Below are 20,278 nucleotides of genomic sequence, written 5' to 3' on the forward strand. Positions count from 1 at the left end.
TATGGGTTAAGCTATGGAGGTGCAAGATTTAAATATAGATTCAAATAAATTACCGTTTGGTTTGCCTCCAAATTTGTTCAGGAAAGCAGGCTCCTGCGCCATAACCTTTTTAGCCCAAACCAAAAGTTAAGACATGCAATATATGGATATAAACTAATACAGGAACTAAAAGCAGTCGCTATGTTTTGTACTCCAGAGGATGATTGTGAAGGCTTCACACTGGTGGTTTGTAACATCTTTAGTACTAAAGGATTGTGGATAATGTAGTCTTCAGTGTGGTTGTCTCACCTTTCTGGTTGGTACCAGAGGGCCCCAGTTCTGCTCCATAATCTGAAACGACAAGCGCTAAACGTTCAACTAGCAACCCTTGTGTTCTGAGCCGTCTCTGATGCGTTTGGATTTAGCCTGGTTGCCTTACTAGCTCTCCTGGGAGTTAGAAGTAAGTAAAAAAGTAAATAATAAACTGCCTACCAGTCTGGGTATCTTCATTCCACTGGCCCCCTGCTGTGGCGAGGTCCACAGTCATTGAAAGGACGTGTTCAAATGTTCAGCCAACATAACACATCTTCAGGTTTATCTTCATGTAGTGAGTGATTGGCTGACATCATGATATCAATGATTTGGTAGCCGTGTGATGGATGTGGCGAGGAGAGGTTTGTTATGGTTAGAGGTTCCATGCATCACCTGGTTGGCAGCTTTAGGACCCCTCCACACTGATGGAAGCCCGGCACTCTTCTCTGAGGGTCACAAAGATAGACAGGGCCAGGGGTCAGAGGTCAAACACCATCGCGTCACATCTTCTCGGGTCATAGCTAGGAGGTGGTCCTACAGGGTGTGATCTCAGAAATCCGATCCATGCTCGGGGAGTCAGACAGGACAGCACACACCACTGTTAGTGCAGAGAAATACACCAACGCAGTGATTAAAACTCACAAACCAAGGGGGCGAGGGCTATTACAGAGGTCAGAGTGATCAGCAGGTGAATGATGCTGAAATAACATCTAAAACATCCGACTCAACAGCATGCAAGTGGATACAGCTGTGACAAGCCTGAGGTTCGAACAGCTTGGATTCACTCTGTTAAACACGGTCGTTTAACTGCACTAAGATCTGACAGTTATTTAACAAAACTGCGTCAATATTGTGATTATATATATTCTATGTATTAACTACAGTAGTAGTAGAGTACTACACACTAGATTACACTTGTTTGCCCAGTGTACTTGGATCTATCGGATCTGTACGAAAACAATAGAGACTTCAGCAGCATAGACTACATGACTGCCAAGAACTGTTGAGGAACTATAAAGAAACAATCATCTGCTCAGAGTGAATCCTTTCAAGTAAACGTTATCTCACAGATGTAACAGACGCATAGAGTGCTAACAGACAGCAACTCGTGGTGAAAAACACAGCATGTCTGACCCGATACGAGAACCCAGCATGGCTCCAGCATGCACCACATACGGACAACGTGCAAAGACAAACACACGTGCAACAACGCACACGGACCAGGTTTGCTAGCGATCTCAACCAGAGAGCCCTCGCCGGGTGTCGGTAGCTGGTGCTGGATGACCGCCCTCTCTGGCACCAACTCCTGCCGATGTCCCCTTAGTGGTCGCCACGGTTTGGGTAGCGGTGCGAGACCGTCGACCCCCTCAGGGCAGCAGGCCGGTGAGCTCGGGCCCAGGGAGGAGTGCCGTCACTGGGGCGTTCTGCTCGGGCAGTTTGCTGCCCGTCAAATACCCTGGGGGTTCCAAACGCAGGTCAATCCCCAAGTCCTCAACACTGTTTGACTCACTAGTAAGAGCTGGAGGTGCATGCTTCAAATCAGAAGTCCGGATCCTTCAGCAGGAGAGAACGCGCACATTAGTGGATACAAGTCAGTTTGGGAGGGATTTCACCACATATTCCGGAGCGTTTCATTGGGTGACATGCAGATGGCTCATGCCGGTTAACGACCGCATGCAGCATCACTGGTCCAGATGGAGAACATGCACCAGAACGCCCAGAGCCCGACCAGAGCCACTGGAGGCGTTGTTGATATAAATTGGCCGCTAGGGGCCCGTTCCCCTGACAGAGGCCCCAGGAGTGCTTGTAGAAGTGGTCATACCGTTTACAACACAGCATACTTGAGCCAATCATTTTGAATAAGGCTGTTTGGAATTGTAATTTGGAAGTCCAAAAAAGATTTGGGTCACTATCATTAAAGTAATTAAACATTTACTGAATTAAACCTCATCTACCCTTCGTGTCATAATTGTGAGTGTCAAAAAATGGAGTATCATCAACCCATCTCAGGTGTGTAGAGGGTAAGTCCCATGACTTCACAAAACCACATGCCCTGGTTGATTAGTTCTCAATCCATGCTAAGGAACAGTTTGGTTGTTTTCTATTAGGGGTTCCCTCATGTCACAACGTGTTTATGATCTTTGTTACACTATAGGGCTGATGTCAAATGACACGGCAAAGCAGCATGTTTGACAAGTCTTCAGGGGTCTTTTAATGGAAACAATTATTTGATGATGCATGAGAAAGAGTTGCCGGTGTTTGGTTTTGGTTAGGATTTTGAGTTGATGAAGAACATGACAGAAGAAGTCTGGATTTAAAAACGCTATGGCAATCTATGTTGTGACGTCATTACGCGACACACAATTTGCGGGACCTGGGGAAGTTTACCCATTTCAGGAGTGGACTGCGTTCCCTGAGGACCTCAGGTCCAGACTCTGTACTCCTGGTGGGGGGTGGCCTCTAGCAGAACATCATTCACACGCTCTTCAGGGTTCTGGGTCACGTTCTGGTCTTGGTGGGTTCTGGTTCTGGTTCTGCTGGTTGGGCTCTGGGGTAATGTCTGGTTCTGGTGAGGAGCTGTGTGACTGGAGCTGCGTTGGAGGCATCTCCTGGGGCTTCCCGTGCGTGTCCACTAGAGGGAACCCGCTCAGGGACTCATGGATGTGGTCTGGTGAGACTCCGCTCTCACCCTTGTTGTTAGATACCTTCTGCGGATCCGCACTCTGAGTTCCCGATTGGCCCTTCCCCGTGTTGAACTCCCCTATCGTAGTCTGGGAATATAGCACACTAGCATCTACCACAACCTCTGAAGTACATAGATAGGTGGTTGCTGTGGATAAAGAGGTGGCTGCTAGGGATACTGGATGGTCGCTACGGATACAGAGGTGGGTACTATAGATACAGAGGTGGGAGCTAGATACAGAGGTGGTACTATAGATACAGAGGTGGGAGCTATAGATACAGAGGTGGTTGCTATAGATACAGAGGTGGTTGCTAGGTGATTGCTATAGATACAGAGGTGGTTGCTATAGATACAGAGGTGGTTGCTAAAGATACATAGGTGGTTGCTATAGATACAGAGGTGGTTGCTAAAATGACATAGGTGGTTGTTATGGATACAGAAGGGGTTGCTAAATTGACAGTTGGTTGCTACAGATACAGAGGGTTTTAGCTGACCACATGGATAGATGGCAGTAAATATCAGCAGGATGAGCCAACTTTAGCAATGTTTCTCTGCGATCACGCGGGTCCACCAAGCCCTACGAACCACCAGTTATTCGCCAATCAGCTAACCCAAGCATCACGTGACCAGATTTACATCCCATCAAACACGGAACTACATTAGAGATGTAGAGATCCTCCACAGCAGGGCGGTAGGGAGGATTTCTTTTAAGTTTATGTTTCCATTTGGTATTAAAGAACAACGATATGTGCTTACCACCGTTGACTCCTTTGACTGCAGAGCCAGGCCCGTCAGCTCCAGCGCTGGGCCCCAGAGCTGCAGCGCTCGGGGAGACGGCTCCAGCTTCAGGCGCGCCATATCCTGAGAGGAAACAGACCAGGAATGCTACCAAGGCTACGGTCCACGTCCTGATGACTTAACTGTAACCCCATTCAATGGAGGAAAATTGGGTCCAATTATAGGGACTCACCCTTCTGCTTTGCGCCATATCCGTTCGCACAGGACCCCCTGCTGCTATCTGCCGCGGCGGGGTCGTAACCTTGATGATAAACCGAGCGTTTGATAGCAGGAGATGCTGGTAACCACTGGTGCAGGATGTCATTACAGGCTTCCAACAAGTCAATAGCTTTAGCATTAGTTAAAACTGTTTAGATTCAGCATTAGGCAAAGCTTTACCATTGGCTCTGAATGTAATATTAGCTGACAACAAATGAAGCTTTAGCATCTACGATGAGAGCCCCCCTTGTTATGTGTAAGACAGTCAAATCCAAGAGAACAAAAATCCCTGAACACGGTTTCACAACACAATACACTGTTTTTAATGCTACCTTTGATAGATATTTGTTTTGAGTTGAAATGTGTGCAGTCTGAAAAGTTAGTCAAGTGAGCAGTCCCAAGTTCTTTTACCATTTGGTTGGGCTCCGTATCCGTTTGGAACACCAGAATTAAACTACAGGACACAGAAAAAACGGTCAAGTCCATCCATTGACTCATCTTCCATTATAGTCTTCCATCTACCTCTCATCAGTGAGTATATGGTGGGTGCTACGCTCCAGGCTTACCTGCTTTATCTGCTGCCGGGCTGGGATTGCCACGTCCTGGGAGGAACCCAGCTAACACACCTTGAAACAGTATTAGCGTTAAAACAGCATTGACTAGCATTATAATAGCCTCAACCATGCCCCGTTCTAGCATCATATAAGCATTTACATAGCATCACACTAGCATTGTTATTCTGGTCTTCACCTTTGGCCTGGCCTTGGTTTCCCTTGGCAACACCGGCTCCAGCACCGTAACCTAGTGATGAGAAGGAACAGGAAGTACAATGTTGTTTTGTGACGACCAGAAACTAAATAACTCTTTATGGGCCTCGCTATAGTTTTGTATGCAGGTTGTGTATGACCAACAGGTTGCTGTAATACTTTGCATGTCTTTGTCATTTCTACAAACCGTTTCCTTTGGTTCCTTGTCCATTAGCCAAGCCAGCCTGTGCACCATAACCTGAAATACAAATGATTATGTTTACATGACTTAGGCTGCGCGCGTGCGTGCTGTGCGAGTGTGTTTCAATTTGAGATCATATTTGTTAATCTACAAACCGTTTCCTTTGGTTCCTTGTCCATTAGCTGGTCCTGCTTGGGCACCATACCTGAAATATATATTATGAATGGTACGCGTGCGCGTGTGTGTATTGATGAGGTTGATATCATATTTGTCAATCTACAAACCGTTTCCTTTGGTTCCTTGTCCATTAGCTGTTCCTGCTTGGGCACCATAACCTGAAATTATAGATTATGACATGGTTACATGGAGTGCGTGTGTTTATTTGAATTTGAGATCATATTTATTCATATACAAACCGTTTCCTTTGGTTCCTTGTCCATTAGTTGGTCCTGCATGCGCACCATAACCTGAAATTCATATTTGTGTTTTATTAATCTATTACAGGATGTATTCATATACAGATCTACATCTGTCTTGTTCCAACAGAACAACATTTGATCCCCAGAGGGAATAATCACATCAATGTATGACACAGTATCATGTTTTGACCAGAAGACTAGCTGTTAATAAACATAAGGCATCTGTTCAAAGGGTGTCATTAGGTCGTAAACTAGTAGTTACCGTTGAACCGGGCTCCATAGCCATTAGGCACAGCAGCAGCTGGCTGGTAGCCTGCAGTAGGTCAAGAGTATGGAACATTAGGTATTAAGAAAAGTAAACATCAAATATAGTAGGATACCATTTTTTTCATGATCATATTGATTATTTCAGCTGGAGGGAAACTTATTTACCGTTTGGTTTGGCACCTTGACCGTTCTGAGACCCATAACCAGCTGGAACAAACAGGAAAACAGCTTCATCACTATGTCATCAAGGAAACTATTGGCATTATGGCCATGGAAACTGCTACAGCCACATAGTAATACTTGGTAGTTCATAGGCGAGTTTAAGTGGTGGTTAATAGGTAAGGTCAGATGATAGTTAATAGGTTAATTGGACAGCTCATGTGGTGGAATATATCGTTAGTTTAGTTTAGGTTCTCCACCTGGCTTTGGCCCCTTCATCCCTCCTGGGAGGAACCCAGCTCCTAGCGCTGAACCGGCCCTTTGGTATCCAGCAGTCTTTGCAGGACCTGGAGAAGCACAGCAAACACACAGGGCAGCCACTAGAACAAACTATACAACTAGAACGCGTGATTAAACAACTAGAACACTATCGAACACATTTAAAATAGAGAAACTGGAATATACTAAGAACAATCACGAACTATACAATCCTATAGAATACCTTGGATAGATAGAAATAGAACACCATCATCCCATAGAAGATATAATAGTGTTAACCTGAGGGAATCCTTCACCGGTTGAGACTTACCTCTGCTGGGCTGAGCTCCATAACCTCCTAGAGAGACAAGGGATCACATGGTTAGACTGAGCATAGATTGTCCTCGCATCAACATCTCACCTGACAAGACCCTCACCTGTCATGGGGTTCCCAGCCAGCTGGGGGCCCTGGTTGACACCGAGGCCCTGACCTGCTCCTATAACAGAAGACCAAGAGGCCACACTTGGTTATACCTGGTAGTACACACCTGGTGGTTCAGCTACCAATACTTTGGGACGAATGCACTATTGTCAGATACCTCATATTGCAGTCATATACAAATGTTTCTATAAAGTCTCAATAAACTCAATGTCATGGGTAGACGAGGGATAAAGGGTGAGGCAGATGAGGTGAAGGAAGAGGAGGGGTGAGGAATACGAGGGTGAGGAAGAGGGCGTGTACCATAGGTTGGTTGTCCGTTGCCCTTCGTTGGTTTACCGGTGGCTCCGAGGTGAGCTGGAAAACACAAAACGCAATCAAGAACCCAGCTCTGTACACGGTAATATATGTTCTGTCGGACGTCTGCATTTAAACAAACCGTTTCCTCCGTTAGCCTGTCCAGCATGGGCGCCATAACCTGAAACACACATTATTTAATGTTACCGATAATTTCACATGCAGGTTTTGGGAGATAAGTTAGTATTTCATGTTAAATTACTCAGACCACCTCAGAAGAAAATGCTTTCACATAATTGATTCATTGCGCGCGTGCGAGATACATGTAACTTATCGTTGCCTTTGGCTGCTTTCCCATTAGCTTGACCTGCATGTGCACCATAACCTGTAATGTTCATCGTGTTAAACATGGTGTGAACGTGCATGTGGGTGTGTCTGTTTATTCATACATTCTAATATTAATTGATTCATGTACAAACCGTTTCCTTTCGTTCCCTGTCCATTAGCTGGTCCAACGTGGGCCCCGTAACCTAAAACGTTTGGGTTAATACAGGTTTATATGCGTTACATTTACGTGTTTATATGTGTTACATTCACGTGTGCGTGCGTGCGTGCGTGCGTGCGTGCGTGCGTGCGTGCGTGCGTGCGTGCGTGCGTGCGTGCGTGCGTGCGTGCGTGCGTGCGTGCGCGTGGCCTTTACGAACCATTTCCTTTGGTTGACTGTCCGTTGCCTTGTCCTGCCTGAGCGCCATAACCTGAAAAGTATATAATTATTAACATATATGTATCAGTGTTATAGGCAATTTATTACATAGATGAATGTTTACTGCATGGTAATATACCGTTTCCTTTGGTTGCCTGTCCGTAGCCTTGTCCTGCCTGAGCACCATTACCTGGAACATAGATTGACGTTAAATGACAATGCATGCAATGCAATAACATGTTACCTATGAATGGAACACGCATGTATTAATACCATTTCCTTTGTTTGCTTGTCCGTTGGCTTGTCCTGCCTGAGCACCATAACCTGAAATAGAGGCTCATGTTAAATTACATGCATCAAAGGCAATAACATGTTATCTTAACTGTAACACGCATGTTATATATTAATGTAATACACATTTATTAATACCGTTTCCTTTGGTTGCTTGTCCGTTGCCTTGTCCTGCCTGAGCACCATAACCTAAAATATAATTTAATGTTAAAAAACATGTATGCATGGCAATAACATGTTACATATGAATTTAACACGTATGTTTTATATTCATGTAACAAGCATATATGTAATATACCGTTTCCCTTGTTTGCTTGTCCATTGCCTTGTCCTGCGTGTGCACCATAACCTGAAATATCGATTCATGTTAATTGACATGCATGTAAGGCAGTACCATGTTATATATTAATGTAACACCCATGTATGTGATATACCGGTTCCTTTGGTTGCTTGTCCATTATTTGTTCCTGCGTGTGCACCATAACCTGAAATATAGATTCATGTTAAATTGCATGCATACATGTAGTATGTTTTAGGTACATGTATTTAACATGCATGTATATTTAATGTTATATACCGTTTCCTTTGGTTCCCTGTCCATTATTCGGTCCTGGGTGAACACCGTAACCTGAAATATAGGTTCATGTTAAATGACATGCAAGCATTGCGATAACATGTTATATACATTTAACACGCATATATATTAATGTAATAAGCATGTATGTAATACCGTTTCCTTTGGTTGCTTGTCCATTATTTGGTCCAGCGTGTGCACCGTATCCTGAAATATAGATTCATGTTCAATTACATGTATGCATGGCAATAACATGTTATATACATTTAACACGCATGTTAAATATTGATGTAACACGTATGTATGTAATACCGTTTCCTTTGTTTGCTTGTCCATTATTTGGTCCAGCGTGTGCACCATAACCTGAAACATAGATTCATGTTCAATTACATGTATGCATGGCAATAACAGTTATATATATTTAAAACGCATGTTAAATATTAATATAACACGCGTGTTATAAATTAATGCAACACGTATATATTAATACCGTTTCCTTTGTTTGCTTGGTCCATTATTTGGTCCAGCGTGTGCACCATAACCTGAAACTAGATTGATGTTCAATTACATGTATGCATGGCAATAACATGTAATATACATTTAACACGCATGTTAAATATTAATGCAACACGCATGTTATAATTAATTTAACACGTATGTATTAATACCGTTCCTTTGTTTGCTTGTCCGTTGCCTTGTCCTGCCTGAGCACCATAACCTGAAATATAGATTGATGTTAAATAACATGCATGCATGCATGTATCGAGGTAACATATGTTATGAGTGTATGTATTTAACATGCAGGTATGTAAATAAATAATACCATTTCCTTTGGTTACTTGTCCATTATTTGGTCTGGCATGAGCACTGTAACCTGAAATATAGGCTCATGTTCATTGACATGCATACATTTATCAAAGTATCGTATAGGTATATGTATTTAACATGCTTGTATGCATATCAAAGGTAATATAGCATTTCCTTTGTTTGCCTGTGCATTATATTATATATTATTACATTATATTAATGTAACACGCATGTTATGTATGAATGTAGAATGCATGTATGTAATACCGTTTCCTTTGGTTGCTTGTCCATTATTTGTTCCTGCGTGTGCACCATAACCTGAAATATAGGTTTGTGTTAAATTACATGCATGCATGGCAATAACATGTTGTATGTGAATGTAACACACATGTATTAATACCGTTTCCTTTGGTTGCTTGTCCATTATTTGGTCCAGCGTGTACACCATAACCTGAAATATAGATTTATGTTCAATTACATGCATGCATGTATCGTGTTATGTATGCATTTGACATGCATGTATGCATATTAAAGTAATATACCATTTCCTTTAGTTGCCTGTCCGTTGCCTTGTCCTGCCTGAGCACCATAACCTGAAATATACTCTCATGTTAAAATACACACATTCATGTATCAAAGTAACTTGTTTTATGAGTACATGAATTTAACATGCGTGTATGTATATCAAATGTAATATACCGTTTCCTTTGGTTGCTTGTCCATTATTTGGTCCTGCGTGTGCAGCGTAACCTGAAATAAAGGTTTGCGTTAAATGACAAACATGTACCGAAGTATGTTATAGGTATATGTATTGAACATGTATGTATGTATATTATACCATTTCCTTTGTTTGCTTGTCCATTATTTTGTCCTGCTTGCGCAGCGTAACCTGAAAAAAGGTTTGTGTTAAATCGCATGCATGCATGTATCAAAGTTTATTGTGAGTTTGCATTTAACATGCATGCATGTATATTAAATGTAATATACCGTTTCCTTTAGTTCCCTGTCCGTTCGCCTGTCCTGCGTGAGCACCGTAACCTGAAACATAAACTTGTATTAAACATGGTGTAGCACACATGCATGGATGAACGTACTGAACATATATGTAACCTGTATGTTACGTTGCATGTCAAATGTCTTCATGAACGTGGCATGTAATCTACAAACAGCTCATCTTGGTTCCCAGTGCGTTAGCCTTTTTTTGTTTCTTTTTTTTCATCTACATTCATTTATAATATAAAATTATCCTGTTACCGTTTCCGTTCATGGCCTGTCTGCTTGAAGGTCCAAATTGAGCCCCATATCCTGAAAACATTCCAACGTTAAACAGTGTGTGTGTGTGTGTGTGTGTGTGTGTGTGTGTGTGTGTGTGTGTGTGTGTGTTGTGTGTGTGTGTGTGTGTGTGTGTGTGTGTGTGTGTGTGTTAGAGAGATTATGTATTTAACAAACCGTTTCCTTTAGTTCCCTGTCCATATGGTTTTCCTGCATGGGCACCATTACCTGAAATATATCGATATTTTAACCCAACTTATATCCACATACAACATACGTCTGCTATATGTGAATGTTCTGCAAACATTAATGCACTGTTTAATTTGGATTACTGTTGTCCTGATGCCTTCTATTAAGAGTTATTAACGAGTCCACCCACCATTAGACTGGGGACGAGCGAAGGCAGCGCCACCTACAGGCCGGACACAGATCATATTGTATCAAAAGACATTTCATGTAGATAGAGTTGATCCTTTGTGTTGATTATGTTTGTACCATAGACATAGTGAATCAAGATGATATATTGCGTTAAATAATAACTGATATGATCAATGGCAATTCACCAACCTGCCCCTTTGATTGGCTCCCTTCCCTGTCCGTTCTGAGCCCCTGAAGCCCCGCCCACACCTGGAAGCACATTAATATTACATATAGTTTACATTTAAAGATCAGCTAAAAATCTGACCACATTCTCTCCTCACCCGTGTCCACACTGAGGGCAACCCTGATCAACGCATTATTTGTGTGTGATTAATTGAATTAGTCAAAACTGACTGAGTTTGACTTTGAAACTACACATGTTTGAAACGTTTAATTCACCTTTAGAAGGCATCAACATCCTTCCGATGCCGCGGCCATTTTGAACTTCCATTCCTAAAATGAAGGAGAGGGGCAAGATGAGAAGGAGTATAGCAGGCACAGGTGTATGATCTGGTGCGACGCGGTCTGGACAGAATATATACGCCGGTAACAGGTCAGGACATACCATTTGTTGGAGCTCTTTGTCCGTTGGGTACTCCATAAGTAGAGCCATAACCTTGAACAAAGAACATGTTAGCTCTTAGCCTCCCTATCTGTTAATGTGACAGTATGTATTATTGTCATAATCCTGTTGTATTAACATGTAGCAAAACGTATTGACAGCCAACAGTTTGTTGTATTGAAATGTAATGTTGTATTGTATTGACATGTAACAGTTTGTTTTCATATGAGCTGATTTACCCGCAGCGTATCCGTTGGGAACCCCACCAGCAGGTCCATATCCTAAGAAAATACGGAATACCGTTTACCGGGTAACTTTATGGCAGACTTTAATATGAAATAAGTTAGTTAAGTAATAGTCAAGTTTACCTGAATGGATAAGAGGCTTGTTAAGGTAAGTGATAGTTAAGGTAAGTCAAGTGATCTTTTAACCAAGTTAAGTTATGGTTCATTTAATAGTTCAGCTGAATGGGGAGGCTGTTCGAAGCGCCCCTCACAGTCACATGCCAGGTTTAGCCGCCTTAGATCACCATGGAAACGCAGATATGCGCTGTATTTTCACGAGATCACACGAACTCCTGGGGAAAACGGAAAAGAGGCTACCTCTCTTAAGAGACGCAGATCCAGCGTTGCTACGGTAACGGGCCACCGGGCAAACCTGACATGATTGTTTGAAATTTGGCAGACACACACCAGTCCATCTCTCTCTTCATCTCCATCGCTCTCCCTGCCTCCAACTCTTCCCATCCCCGTTGCTTATACTCATAGGCTGATCTGAATTTAAATGTTTACTTTATGACCTGCCAAGTTAGTTAAAAATATAAAGAAAAAATACGAAAAGCCATTTTTGCTAATATTTTTAAACCATTGGTTCAAGTCTTAATTTTCTTTTTAGCCAAATCCTGCTGTGGAGGCCTAAACTCTTCATCCTTCAGTTGTAAGAACTAAGCGGCTACGCGCTAACTCCGGGAACAACGTCGCCAAACGTGGAGGTCGTCTCACCTCTCATCTGCACCTCCTGCAGGAACAGCAGGAACACCGCCGTTCGCATCACCTGGCCCGTCGCCCGGGAAACCCCCCGATACAACCCCATCGCCTTGAATACGCTGCAGCACAAGCCCAGCCGGAGAGACGGGATAGGAGACAGAGAGAGGACAGTAGGAGGGTGCCTAGGATCCTAGGGGCCTCATATACCCTCCGTCTCTCGCAGGAACCCCCCCCCTTCTGGCTCTGTGGCTCCTCCTCCCTTGGTCATCAGTGGGTTCCCGTTTACACGGCGAACAACTCTCCACTTAAAGTGCCCCCAGACAGAGTGTAACTGATGGGGGGGCCCTGTGCAGAGGCCCCAACCTTGTCAACAAAGTGCTTGTATACTTAGCACTGACCCGTCACACATTAGCAGGGCTATTGGGGTTCTAAATTGGGTTTAAAAGACTGCAGATGACTGCCATCCATCCAAATAACCAACTCAACATACCAACACACGACAACGGCAGGATACCAGAAGAAGCAATCCGTCAGACGCCCTGTGGTGAGACAGGAGGCCAAAATACCTTCTGTGGACATGCATCATTCCAGAGCAAACACAATTATTTTGTTTGACTCTCAGAAGCTGTATGATGTGCAGTTTATGGAGATCCAGTGAGAGCCTGATCAAAGGTCTAGCCTTGCAGCTATAAACTGGTAGACCCAACGTTTGAGGTGAGATTACCTCATCCATAAACCTCTTCACTTAGGGCCGTGGTCTGATCTTGGGGGTCAAGGAGAACCTTAACCCTGTATGGACACATCTATGCTTCAGAGCTCTGCCACTTCTGAGAAAAGATGACGTTATGGATCAGTCGAAGAGAGAAAAGCTTCTTGTGTGTTTTAAAGAAGAGAAGAAACGAGGGAAGATCTCTCGCCTCCCGACCGGATTCCTCAGCTCACTGCCAAATCCTCATCCGGGGGTCAGGGAGTGGTGGCGGGCTCCAGCTGGCCAGACCCCTCACACACTTGGATGTCTCCCCACCAAACCATCTTCCCCATGTTCCGGAATAAACCTAGATCACATGTCTATAAGCATTTGTTTGGTTTGTTGAACCCACATAGCACAAGTTTTAAATTACACCTTGTTGACAAGTTCCCACACTTAAACTTATTGGAGTTAGATTCCTGCATTTGCTAATGGTGGGTGCTTTTTAGAGTCATTTCAAATCTTTAGTGACTGGTTGTAGTTGGAGACAGTGTTGAGCTGTGACATTGCAAGGCCCGAGTTTTGGTTTTTATGTTTGACGAGGAGATGCTGAGCCTTTTAAGGGCTGTTGACACATAAACGAGATGTGTGGAAACATGGCCGACAGTTTCATGACAGTTATGGCAGACAGTTTCATGACAGCTATGGTCATATGATATCTGACCGTGTCTTGCCAAGCCATACCATCTTCAAGAACTGCATAAAATGAGTCTCCAAAATGGTTTGAGGAAATACAATTCATAAAATGTTTCTTCTTTTTATACAGAATTTTATTTATCTTGCAAGTGCTCTATAGTGCATGTTAAATAATTTCCGTTTCCAACTTAAATAATATTAGACAACTGAGATATTTAAACATGAGGAATACAGTGCAATGTGCGCTATTCCACATATGTACATACATTCACTTTGTTTTACAAAAGCATCAAATAAAATAATAACATTTTGCACAGCCTCTCCTGGCGTGCCAGAAGGTAGCATTTAGCATTTCTACAATGAACAGATATGTAGCTGTACAATCATAAATAACTATACAATCCCAAGAATCCGAGCTACAGAACGTTAAACTCAGTTTACAAACGATAACGTAGAGTACGGCCAAAACCCTTTTGACCCCAAAACGTTAAGGTCCATCAAGGTGCCTTCTCAGAAACTATTGGATCACAAATTCGCAGAATGAACTAGCAGAGCCCATTAGCTCCCACTAGAGGTCAAGCTAACAAAGCTGACATCAAGCAGCACCTATAAAAATAAACCTTGTTTAACACAAGTCAACCTGACATGCTGAGTAAACATAATCATGGGCGTTTCAAGGGGGAGAACATAAAAAACAAGATAAAGGAAATAAAATGGAAACGGCGTGAGGGAAAGGTGAGGGACAGGGGAATAAATACAGTCGTTATTTACAGTAGATCTGCACGGAGAATCCAGTCCACCACGTTGGTGAACTCCTACCGTTGGGTTGACAATCTGCTGAAGAGATTAACTTCTAGAGCTCCTCCCTTTCACGATGGAAGAGCCAACCCTGACGCAGATCTAGAACAAAATTAAAATTAACACCCGAGTCAAAACGTACCCAATTATTTGCCAAATTACATCACCAAAAGTAAAGGCCAAATTATGGTTCTGCATCCGCCACCTTTTGACACACAGACATCGTGCTTTCCCTGCAATGACACATCAGGGACGAATCTACAGTGACCATGTGGAGCAGAAACATCATTAGGCAGGAACGGTGGACCCAGATTACATTAAAGAGCTCGGTTGACGGCAGAGCAGGACTTACTCCATGTTGCTCTTGAGCTGGTGGACGGTGCGTTTGTCCAGGTATCGGCAGAACAGCGTGAGGAGGTTTGAGGGCAGTAGCAGGGGCTCTACCAGGGTGCAGTGGGACAGCTCGCCCGCCACCTGGAAGATCGTGTCCGTCCTGGAACATTTAGAAAGACATGATAAACCCTGATCACAGAGGCCCAGGTGCGCGAGTGTTGGTGACTGTTTAGTACCATACCAGGTCTCGAAGTCTCCGATGCTGGGATCCAAGGGGCTCCCAGAGGAAAGCAACCTCTCCCCTTGGGACAGGAGGGCATAGAGCAGGGACAGACCAAACTGGGAAGACACAACATCACAAACTGACCCTCCATGTTTCAAACTCTGGACCTCCATGACCCTCAACAGTAGACTAGCGTCAAACTAGAGGTGTCAGAATTCGGACATTTTAAATCTCCCAGCGACATTTCCTTGTATTAAACCCAGGGCCGCACCTTGTTCTGGCAGGTCTGCAGGAGGCCCCCGGGACCCTCCGGGGTCTCCCCGACGGACGTCAGGTTCTTCAGGATGACTATGAGCTGGCTGAAGGTCAGCATTGAGATCACAGTCCTCAGGGAGGGGTAGAGCACAGGGAGAACCTGGGGGAGAACAAACCCACCACACGTACAGACTGATGAGCGTGGCAACACACAGCTGAGGAAGGTTCCAGGCTGTCTCTTTAGACAAGCAACCCATTCGAATTTCATGTAAAGTGAGACCATGGTCATAGTGACGCAACGGAAGGGCAGTACAGAGCTGGATAGAGTTTGTCATTATAAGGTTAACAGAGGTGAAGGTTCATCCATCGAGGGTCAAACTAAAGAAGCTTGTAAACGCACAAATGGCCCATATTTCCCTTCTCTTCTCGTGCACCATGACAAGACACAGGACCAGCAGTTGGTCTTCTGTAGATCACGCCTCAGGTGGCCTATAGAATACGTCTGTGTGATGGCTCGTCTACCTCATCCATGTCTCTGCTCATCAGCGTGGGGATGTGAGAGGTCACCACGGTCAGGATCCTCAGGCCGGCGGCCTGGTCCAGGAACGGAAGCAGGCGCGAGATCAGCTTTTTCCCCTTGCTGAACATGAGACACGACAGGAACTCCACACCCGTCTCTCTGCCAAAAAACAATAGGGATCTTCATGCAAGAGCACCACAGATAACATGCCTGCCCATTCTCTTCTGTGCTACTTCGAGGTCTCTGCCCTCTGTGTTTGTGGCCACTACTCCCACCATTGGTTCCAAACACCATGTGAAGGGCCAACTACAGCAGGAAGGAACTCACAGGGCATCGTAGTGCTGCAGCTGAGACAAGATGTTCTGAACCTTCCGCCGAGTCTTCTCCTTCGCCTTTTTCTCCTCCGCCTCAGCCAATACCTTGCCCTTCATCCTGTCTTCCTCCTCCACTTCAAGCAGAACCACAAAGAGCTGCAGAGCAGAGGAACCACAAAGAGCAGAACATAACCATGACAGGCGTGATCCACTGAGACGAGGTTCTCTGAATAAAACCAGGACGCTGCGTGACCTTCTCCATCTGCATTAGGACCTCGTGTTGCTGTGTTTTCACGTCTTTGGGTTCCTGTTGGATAGAAATGAATAAGACTAGGAAGGCAGAATAAGTAGTAAAAAGTATTTGACCTCCGTTTCTGCTTTCATTATACATCTTCCAATTCAGCAGCTATTGCCCTCTTTACAGTCCCTGAAGGGAGGGAGGGATCCCTGAACCGTGTTCCTTCTCAAAGTTCCCTGCCTCTTGATGCAAGGTTTTTTTTCCTTTAAGCCCTTTAGAAGGGGTAGGGGCATTGCATAATGTTGGCCCGGAAACCCTTTGAGACTAACTGATTAAGGGCTGTGCCTTTAAAGTGGTCGTCCAGGGTTCTTACCTCATGTGATCCATGGGTTGGGTTGGCGTTCACGGCACCGATGGCCCGGCGAGGGGAGTAGCATGTGGAAACCGCCACCTGGCCAAGAGAGCCCTCTATGTGGACCACTGTCAGAACAAGAATCAGACGTACAAACTGTTTGTGAGTGTTCAAGACGATAGAAGTGAACAGTTCTTGCGGACCCTCCTTGCGTCCACCACAAGGGCCCGACATGCCCCTCCCAAAAATTGTAACCTTCCTTCGTGGCAACGCAGCAGCAAGGGCTGCAATCTGTCTGCTCACTAAAACCCAAAGCAGAACCAAAACAGGTTCACGACTGCGTCAAAGCGTCTGTGTGGTCCTTCGTTGCGTGACCATAATCAGCCCTTTAAGCCAACCAATGGTACCTCATTAAGCAACGGGAAAATGTATGAAGGGCAAGGATTACAAAAACACTTCATGCCAAGGTGCCCAAGAACGTACCAGCAACTTGCTACTCCCACACCCATCTAAACGGAAATAATTGGTCATACAAACTATTGGGATAACCTCAATGGTGAGGAGTTTTTCAAATGGAGGATGACCTGGTGTGTAGGGTTCAGTCTTAGTGATGTAGGGCGTGAAGAGTTTAGGAGGCTCCCTCTTGCTCCGCATTCCCAGCTCCTCCTCCACCAGCTTGTCCTCCATCCGCCGGTAATATTCCTACAAAGTAACGGGTATTACCACCACCCAGCCAGCCCCTCCTCGCCACCAGAGGGCGCTCATTCCCACCCAAAGAGAGGCAGGAAGGGTAGTCCCCACCTGGTAGTAGTAATCCTCCAGGTCAGGGTTCTCCGTCTGCAGCTGGATCATCTGTAGCCGGGTGATCCACTCCTTCTCCTTCTCAGTCATCAGGTGGCAGTAGGGGTCCCAGCTCTCTGCCTTCCTAAGCGACGAGCCATCATCCAGACCCACGGGGTTAGATCACCACCAACGCCTCGGAGCATTCCCCTCGTAGACCCAGAGGTCAGACCCACCTTTCTGCTGTCCGCTTCTGGCCGAGGAGTCTCTTGTGTTGGGGGTGGAGCTGGGTGACGGGCCCAGGGTACCTGGGTGGGAGATTGTGTCACTATGAAGCCCTGCTTGGAAACCCCTACAAATAGGCCATCTTGTTAGAATTTAAAAACCCACCAGCCTTTAAAATGTGGAAAAAAAAACTCAGGAGTAACATCCTGCCAAATGGGGTGTTCCAGACATTTTCTGATTGGCTGATAGTATTTAAAAAGAGTGACTCCAACAGGCAGCATTTTGTTCAGCGCTGGGCTTTAGTGCTCAATCTACCACTGACTGATACAACTACAACCTCACCTGATAGGCTGCACAGGAGTGGAGGAAGGGCTGTAGTAGGGGGAGGGGCCTGGGGAGTTGGCACCAAAGCGGAGATGCATCATCTTTGGGGTCTGAGGCTGAAACGGGTAACATCAGAACACAAGGATCACGACAAACCAATGACCATGATAGCCAAGCAACGAGACGCGAGAAGTATTTGGCGCCGTATCTGGCGCTGGAATGCACCAGTCTGTAGGTGGGCTTCAGTGACGCTACCTGGCTGAATTGTGGTGGGGGCGTCTGTCTCGGTTGGACCAGGGAACCAGGGATTGTGGAGCTGTTCATCTGAGAGACCCCCCCCCCCCCCCCATCAGGAGAGCTTTAAAGACCACACTCTGGTACTACAGACTATGCTTCTAATTACCCTGTCATTACATTGAACGGATCTGTATAAATAAGCCATCTGAACGAGGTGGACGTACCCAGTTCCTGACGAGGGGGGACGGGCCAGGTGGCGGGCGATGGGAGTAGAGCCTGTTTGACAAGCCCTCTCCCCTGGGCAGAGTACCCCGGGCTCTGAACCCCGAGGAGGGATATGGAGAGTGCAGGATCGGAGGCGACCCACGGTGACCTCTGCCCCCATGGCCGTCGATCACACAGACGATAGCGTTGTCCTGCGCACAAGCACACGACCGAACAGTGTAATCAACTGGGAAAAAGGCCCCATTGCTTCAAGGGTTAGGGGGCTCCTTTCTCCATCTAGCTGAACTTGGGTAAGGGGTAAGGGGTAGAAATGGGAATGGGCCTAAATCTTGCTAGTGATGATTGGCCCAATGAACACAGATCTGATCCAAGATGACATAATGAATTAACCTCTAGTATGGATCCGGCCATTCTGTTTTTCCTGCAGGACGGCCCCATCCACTGAAACAAACAAACATACCAGTTAGAAATATCTCAAAAAGTACTTTCAAAGTTATAGTAATGCAGCATCAGATTCTGTTAAATAATGAAGCAGAATGGTGCATCTTCTTCACCAATGGACAGTTTTTTTCTATGAATAATTCTTGTATGCTGCTTGAATATAGAGACTAAGCCTGTTTCCCCTCTACTGTGGACAAACAGGAGGAGACAACTCACGCCCGCCCTCTGCATGGTGGCCCAGGGCAGAGGGGCTCCGCAGTCCACTATAGCACTGTCAAACGTCTGAAACACAACAGAGCAGTACTCACACACAGAGGCCAACAACCGCCATCGATGGATACCAAAGTACCGTACCTTAAAATGAGGATGATTTAGTTTTGTTCCTATTTTAGTTTTTTCTATAATCAAAAAGTGAAGAACAAAACATTCTACAAGGCATGATTGAGCACACAGAGCACACAGACACACTATGCCAAATCACTTTCAACATCAAGAAATTCACTCATTGGTTTGAAAGTTTAGGAAAAAGGTCAATTTGCAGCCAATGAGGATAATTATTTTTTGTGCCAGGCCTTTGGGCATAGGATTGCCCACTATTCTTGGTAGCCTGCTTCCTAGAGCTGGGTCTGTGGCTACGTTTACATGATGACGGTCTGAACAGAAGACGCAAAAGTGGCATCGCATCTTCACTTTTAAGGGTGGGTGGTTTCAGATTTTTGCGTTTTTAAGCCCCAAAAAAGCAGAAACGAAAGGCAGTCAAATATTTTGTCGTTTTTACCCGCAAGCGTCCTCGTGTAAACGGGGCCCTAGCCTCCACTGGACTAAACACATTCACTAACAGACAGGCAGAGTGGCGGGAGGCTGCCGGATGGTTTAGTTTTGAGTAAAAGTAATAATGACACAAGATAACACTTGACTAGTGATCCTGAGAGCGAACGATGGATCACTGGATACATTTTCCCTAAATTTTCTAGACCGCGTACACAAGAAGTATCAGCAGCCTATACTTGGTATCGAATCTAAAAGGGATATCAGTGGCATTGCTGATCAATAGCCAGGATTAGGAGGGGGGGGGGGGGGTTCTGATCACCTTGATGCTGGGCCGCCCCTCCACCGTCCGGACCACTGCTGGGTCCTCAAACATCTGGGCTCTGATCCTGCCCCCCCGCACCCCATATCCTCGTGCTCCCCCCCCTCCTCCTCCTCCTCCTCTGCTGCTCCGCTGCCCCCGTAGGCCGAGGGGAACCAGCTGCTCCT

At 45.2% G+C, this 20,278-nt stretch overlaps 2 protein-coding genes and 2 long non-coding RNA genes across 6 annotated transcripts; all 4 read right to left on the reverse strand.

The window, feature by feature from the left end:
- Positions 1-4,512: 4,512 nt before the first annotated feature.
- On the reverse strand, positions 4,513-5,105 carry LOC130371101 (uncharacterized). Its single transcript, XR_008893126.1, has 4 exons — positions 5,074-5,105; positions 4,925-4,975; positions 4,721-4,771; positions 4,513-4,596 (listed from the first exon to the last, which is right to left on the reverse strand). It is a non-coding gene; the product is annotated as an uncharacterized LOC130371101 (long non-coding RNA).
- Positions 5,106-5,194: 89 nt separating this feature from the next.
- LOC130371788 (uncharacterized) lies at positions 5,195-7,248 on the reverse strand. Its single transcript, XM_056577650.1, has 10 exons — positions 7,237-7,248; positions 6,900-6,938; positions 6,764-6,817; positions 6,459-6,518; positions 6,353-6,379; positions 6,024-6,110; positions 5,770-5,811; positions 5,600-5,650; positions 5,335-5,385; positions 5,195-5,253 (listed from the first exon to the last, which is right to left on the reverse strand). Exons 4-10 carry the CDS (start codon positions 6,463-6,465, stop codon positions 5,195-5,197), a joined length of 324 nt encoding a protein of 107 aa, XP_056433625.1. The 5' UTR covers positions 6,466-6,518; positions 6,764-6,817; positions 6,900-6,938; positions 7,237-7,248.
- A 639-nt stretch (positions 7,249-7,887) lies between these two features.
- LOC130370949 (uncharacterized) lies at positions 7,888-8,380 on the reverse strand. The gene is made up of 3 exons (XR_008893121.1): positions 8,329-8,380; positions 8,050-8,236; positions 7,888-7,940 (listed from the first exon to the last, which is right to left on the reverse strand). It is a non-coding gene; the product is annotated as an uncharacterized LOC130370949 (long non-coding RNA).
- A 5,497-nt stretch (positions 8,381-13,877) lies between these two features.
- LOC130371549 (protein PAT1 homolog 2-like) lies at positions 13,878-20,198 on the reverse strand. Of its 3 annotated transcripts, none has more exons than XM_056577364.1 (17): positions 20,112-20,198; positions 19,238-19,303; positions 18,971-19,021; positions 18,580-18,771; positions 18,374-18,442; positions 18,137-18,234; positions 17,806-17,877; positions 17,591-17,714; positions 17,374-17,491; positions 16,811-16,917; positions 16,453-16,506; positions 16,213-16,355; positions 15,888-16,044; positions 15,382-15,525; positions 15,129-15,226; positions 14,907-15,047; positions 13,878-14,656 (listed from the first exon to the last, which is right to left on the reverse strand). In XM_056577364.1, the coding sequence occupies exons 1-17, from the start codon at positions 20,163-20,165 to the stop codon at positions 14,626-14,628; spliced, it is 1,719 nt and encodes a 572-aa protein (XP_056433339.1). In that variant the 5' UTR covers positions 20,166-20,198; the 3' UTR covers positions 13,878-14,625. The 3 variants fall into 3 exon arrangements, with proteins under 3 accessions (XP_056433339.1, XP_056433338.1, XP_056433340.1); XM_056577363.1 differs by lacking the exon at positions 13,878-14,656 and adding an exon at positions 14,698-14,812; XM_056577365.1 differs by lacking the exons at positions 13,878-14,656; positions 18,374-18,442 and adding an exon at positions 14,698-14,812.
- Positions 20,199-20,278: the final 80 nt, after the last annotated feature.

Source organism: Gadus chalcogrammus, chromosome 18, assembly GCF_026213295.1.
Source record: "Gadus chalcogrammus isolate NIFS_2021 chromosome 18, NIFS_Gcha_1.0, whole genome shotgun sequence".
NCBI classification, from domain to species: Eukaryota; Metazoa; Chordata; class Actinopteri; order Gadiformes; family Gadidae; genus Gadus; species Gadus chalcogrammus.

Coding starts and splice junctions, on each gene's coding strand:
- LOC130371788 (XM_056577650.1), bottom strand. Junction 5,386..5,599: donor CTATGGAGCCCGGTTCAACG/GTAACTACTAGT, acceptor TATGAATTTCAG/GTTATGGTGCGCATGCAGGA. Junction 5,254..5,334: donor ACAAGGAACCAAAGGAAACG/GTTTGTATATGA, acceptor CTATAATTTCAG/GTTATGGTGCCCAAGCAGGA.
- LOC130371549 (XM_056577363.1), bottom strand. CDS start 20,165: ATGTTTGAGGACCCAGCAGTGGTCCGGACGGTGGAGGGGCGGCCCAGC. Junction 17,492..17,590: donor TGGAGGATTACTACTACCAG/GTGGGGACTACC, acceptor GTTACTTTGTAG/GAATATTACCGGCGGATGGA. Junction 16,918..17,373: donor GACTGAACCCTACACACCAG/GTCATCCTCCAT, acceptor TTGTTCTGACAG/TGGTCCACATAGAGGGCTCT.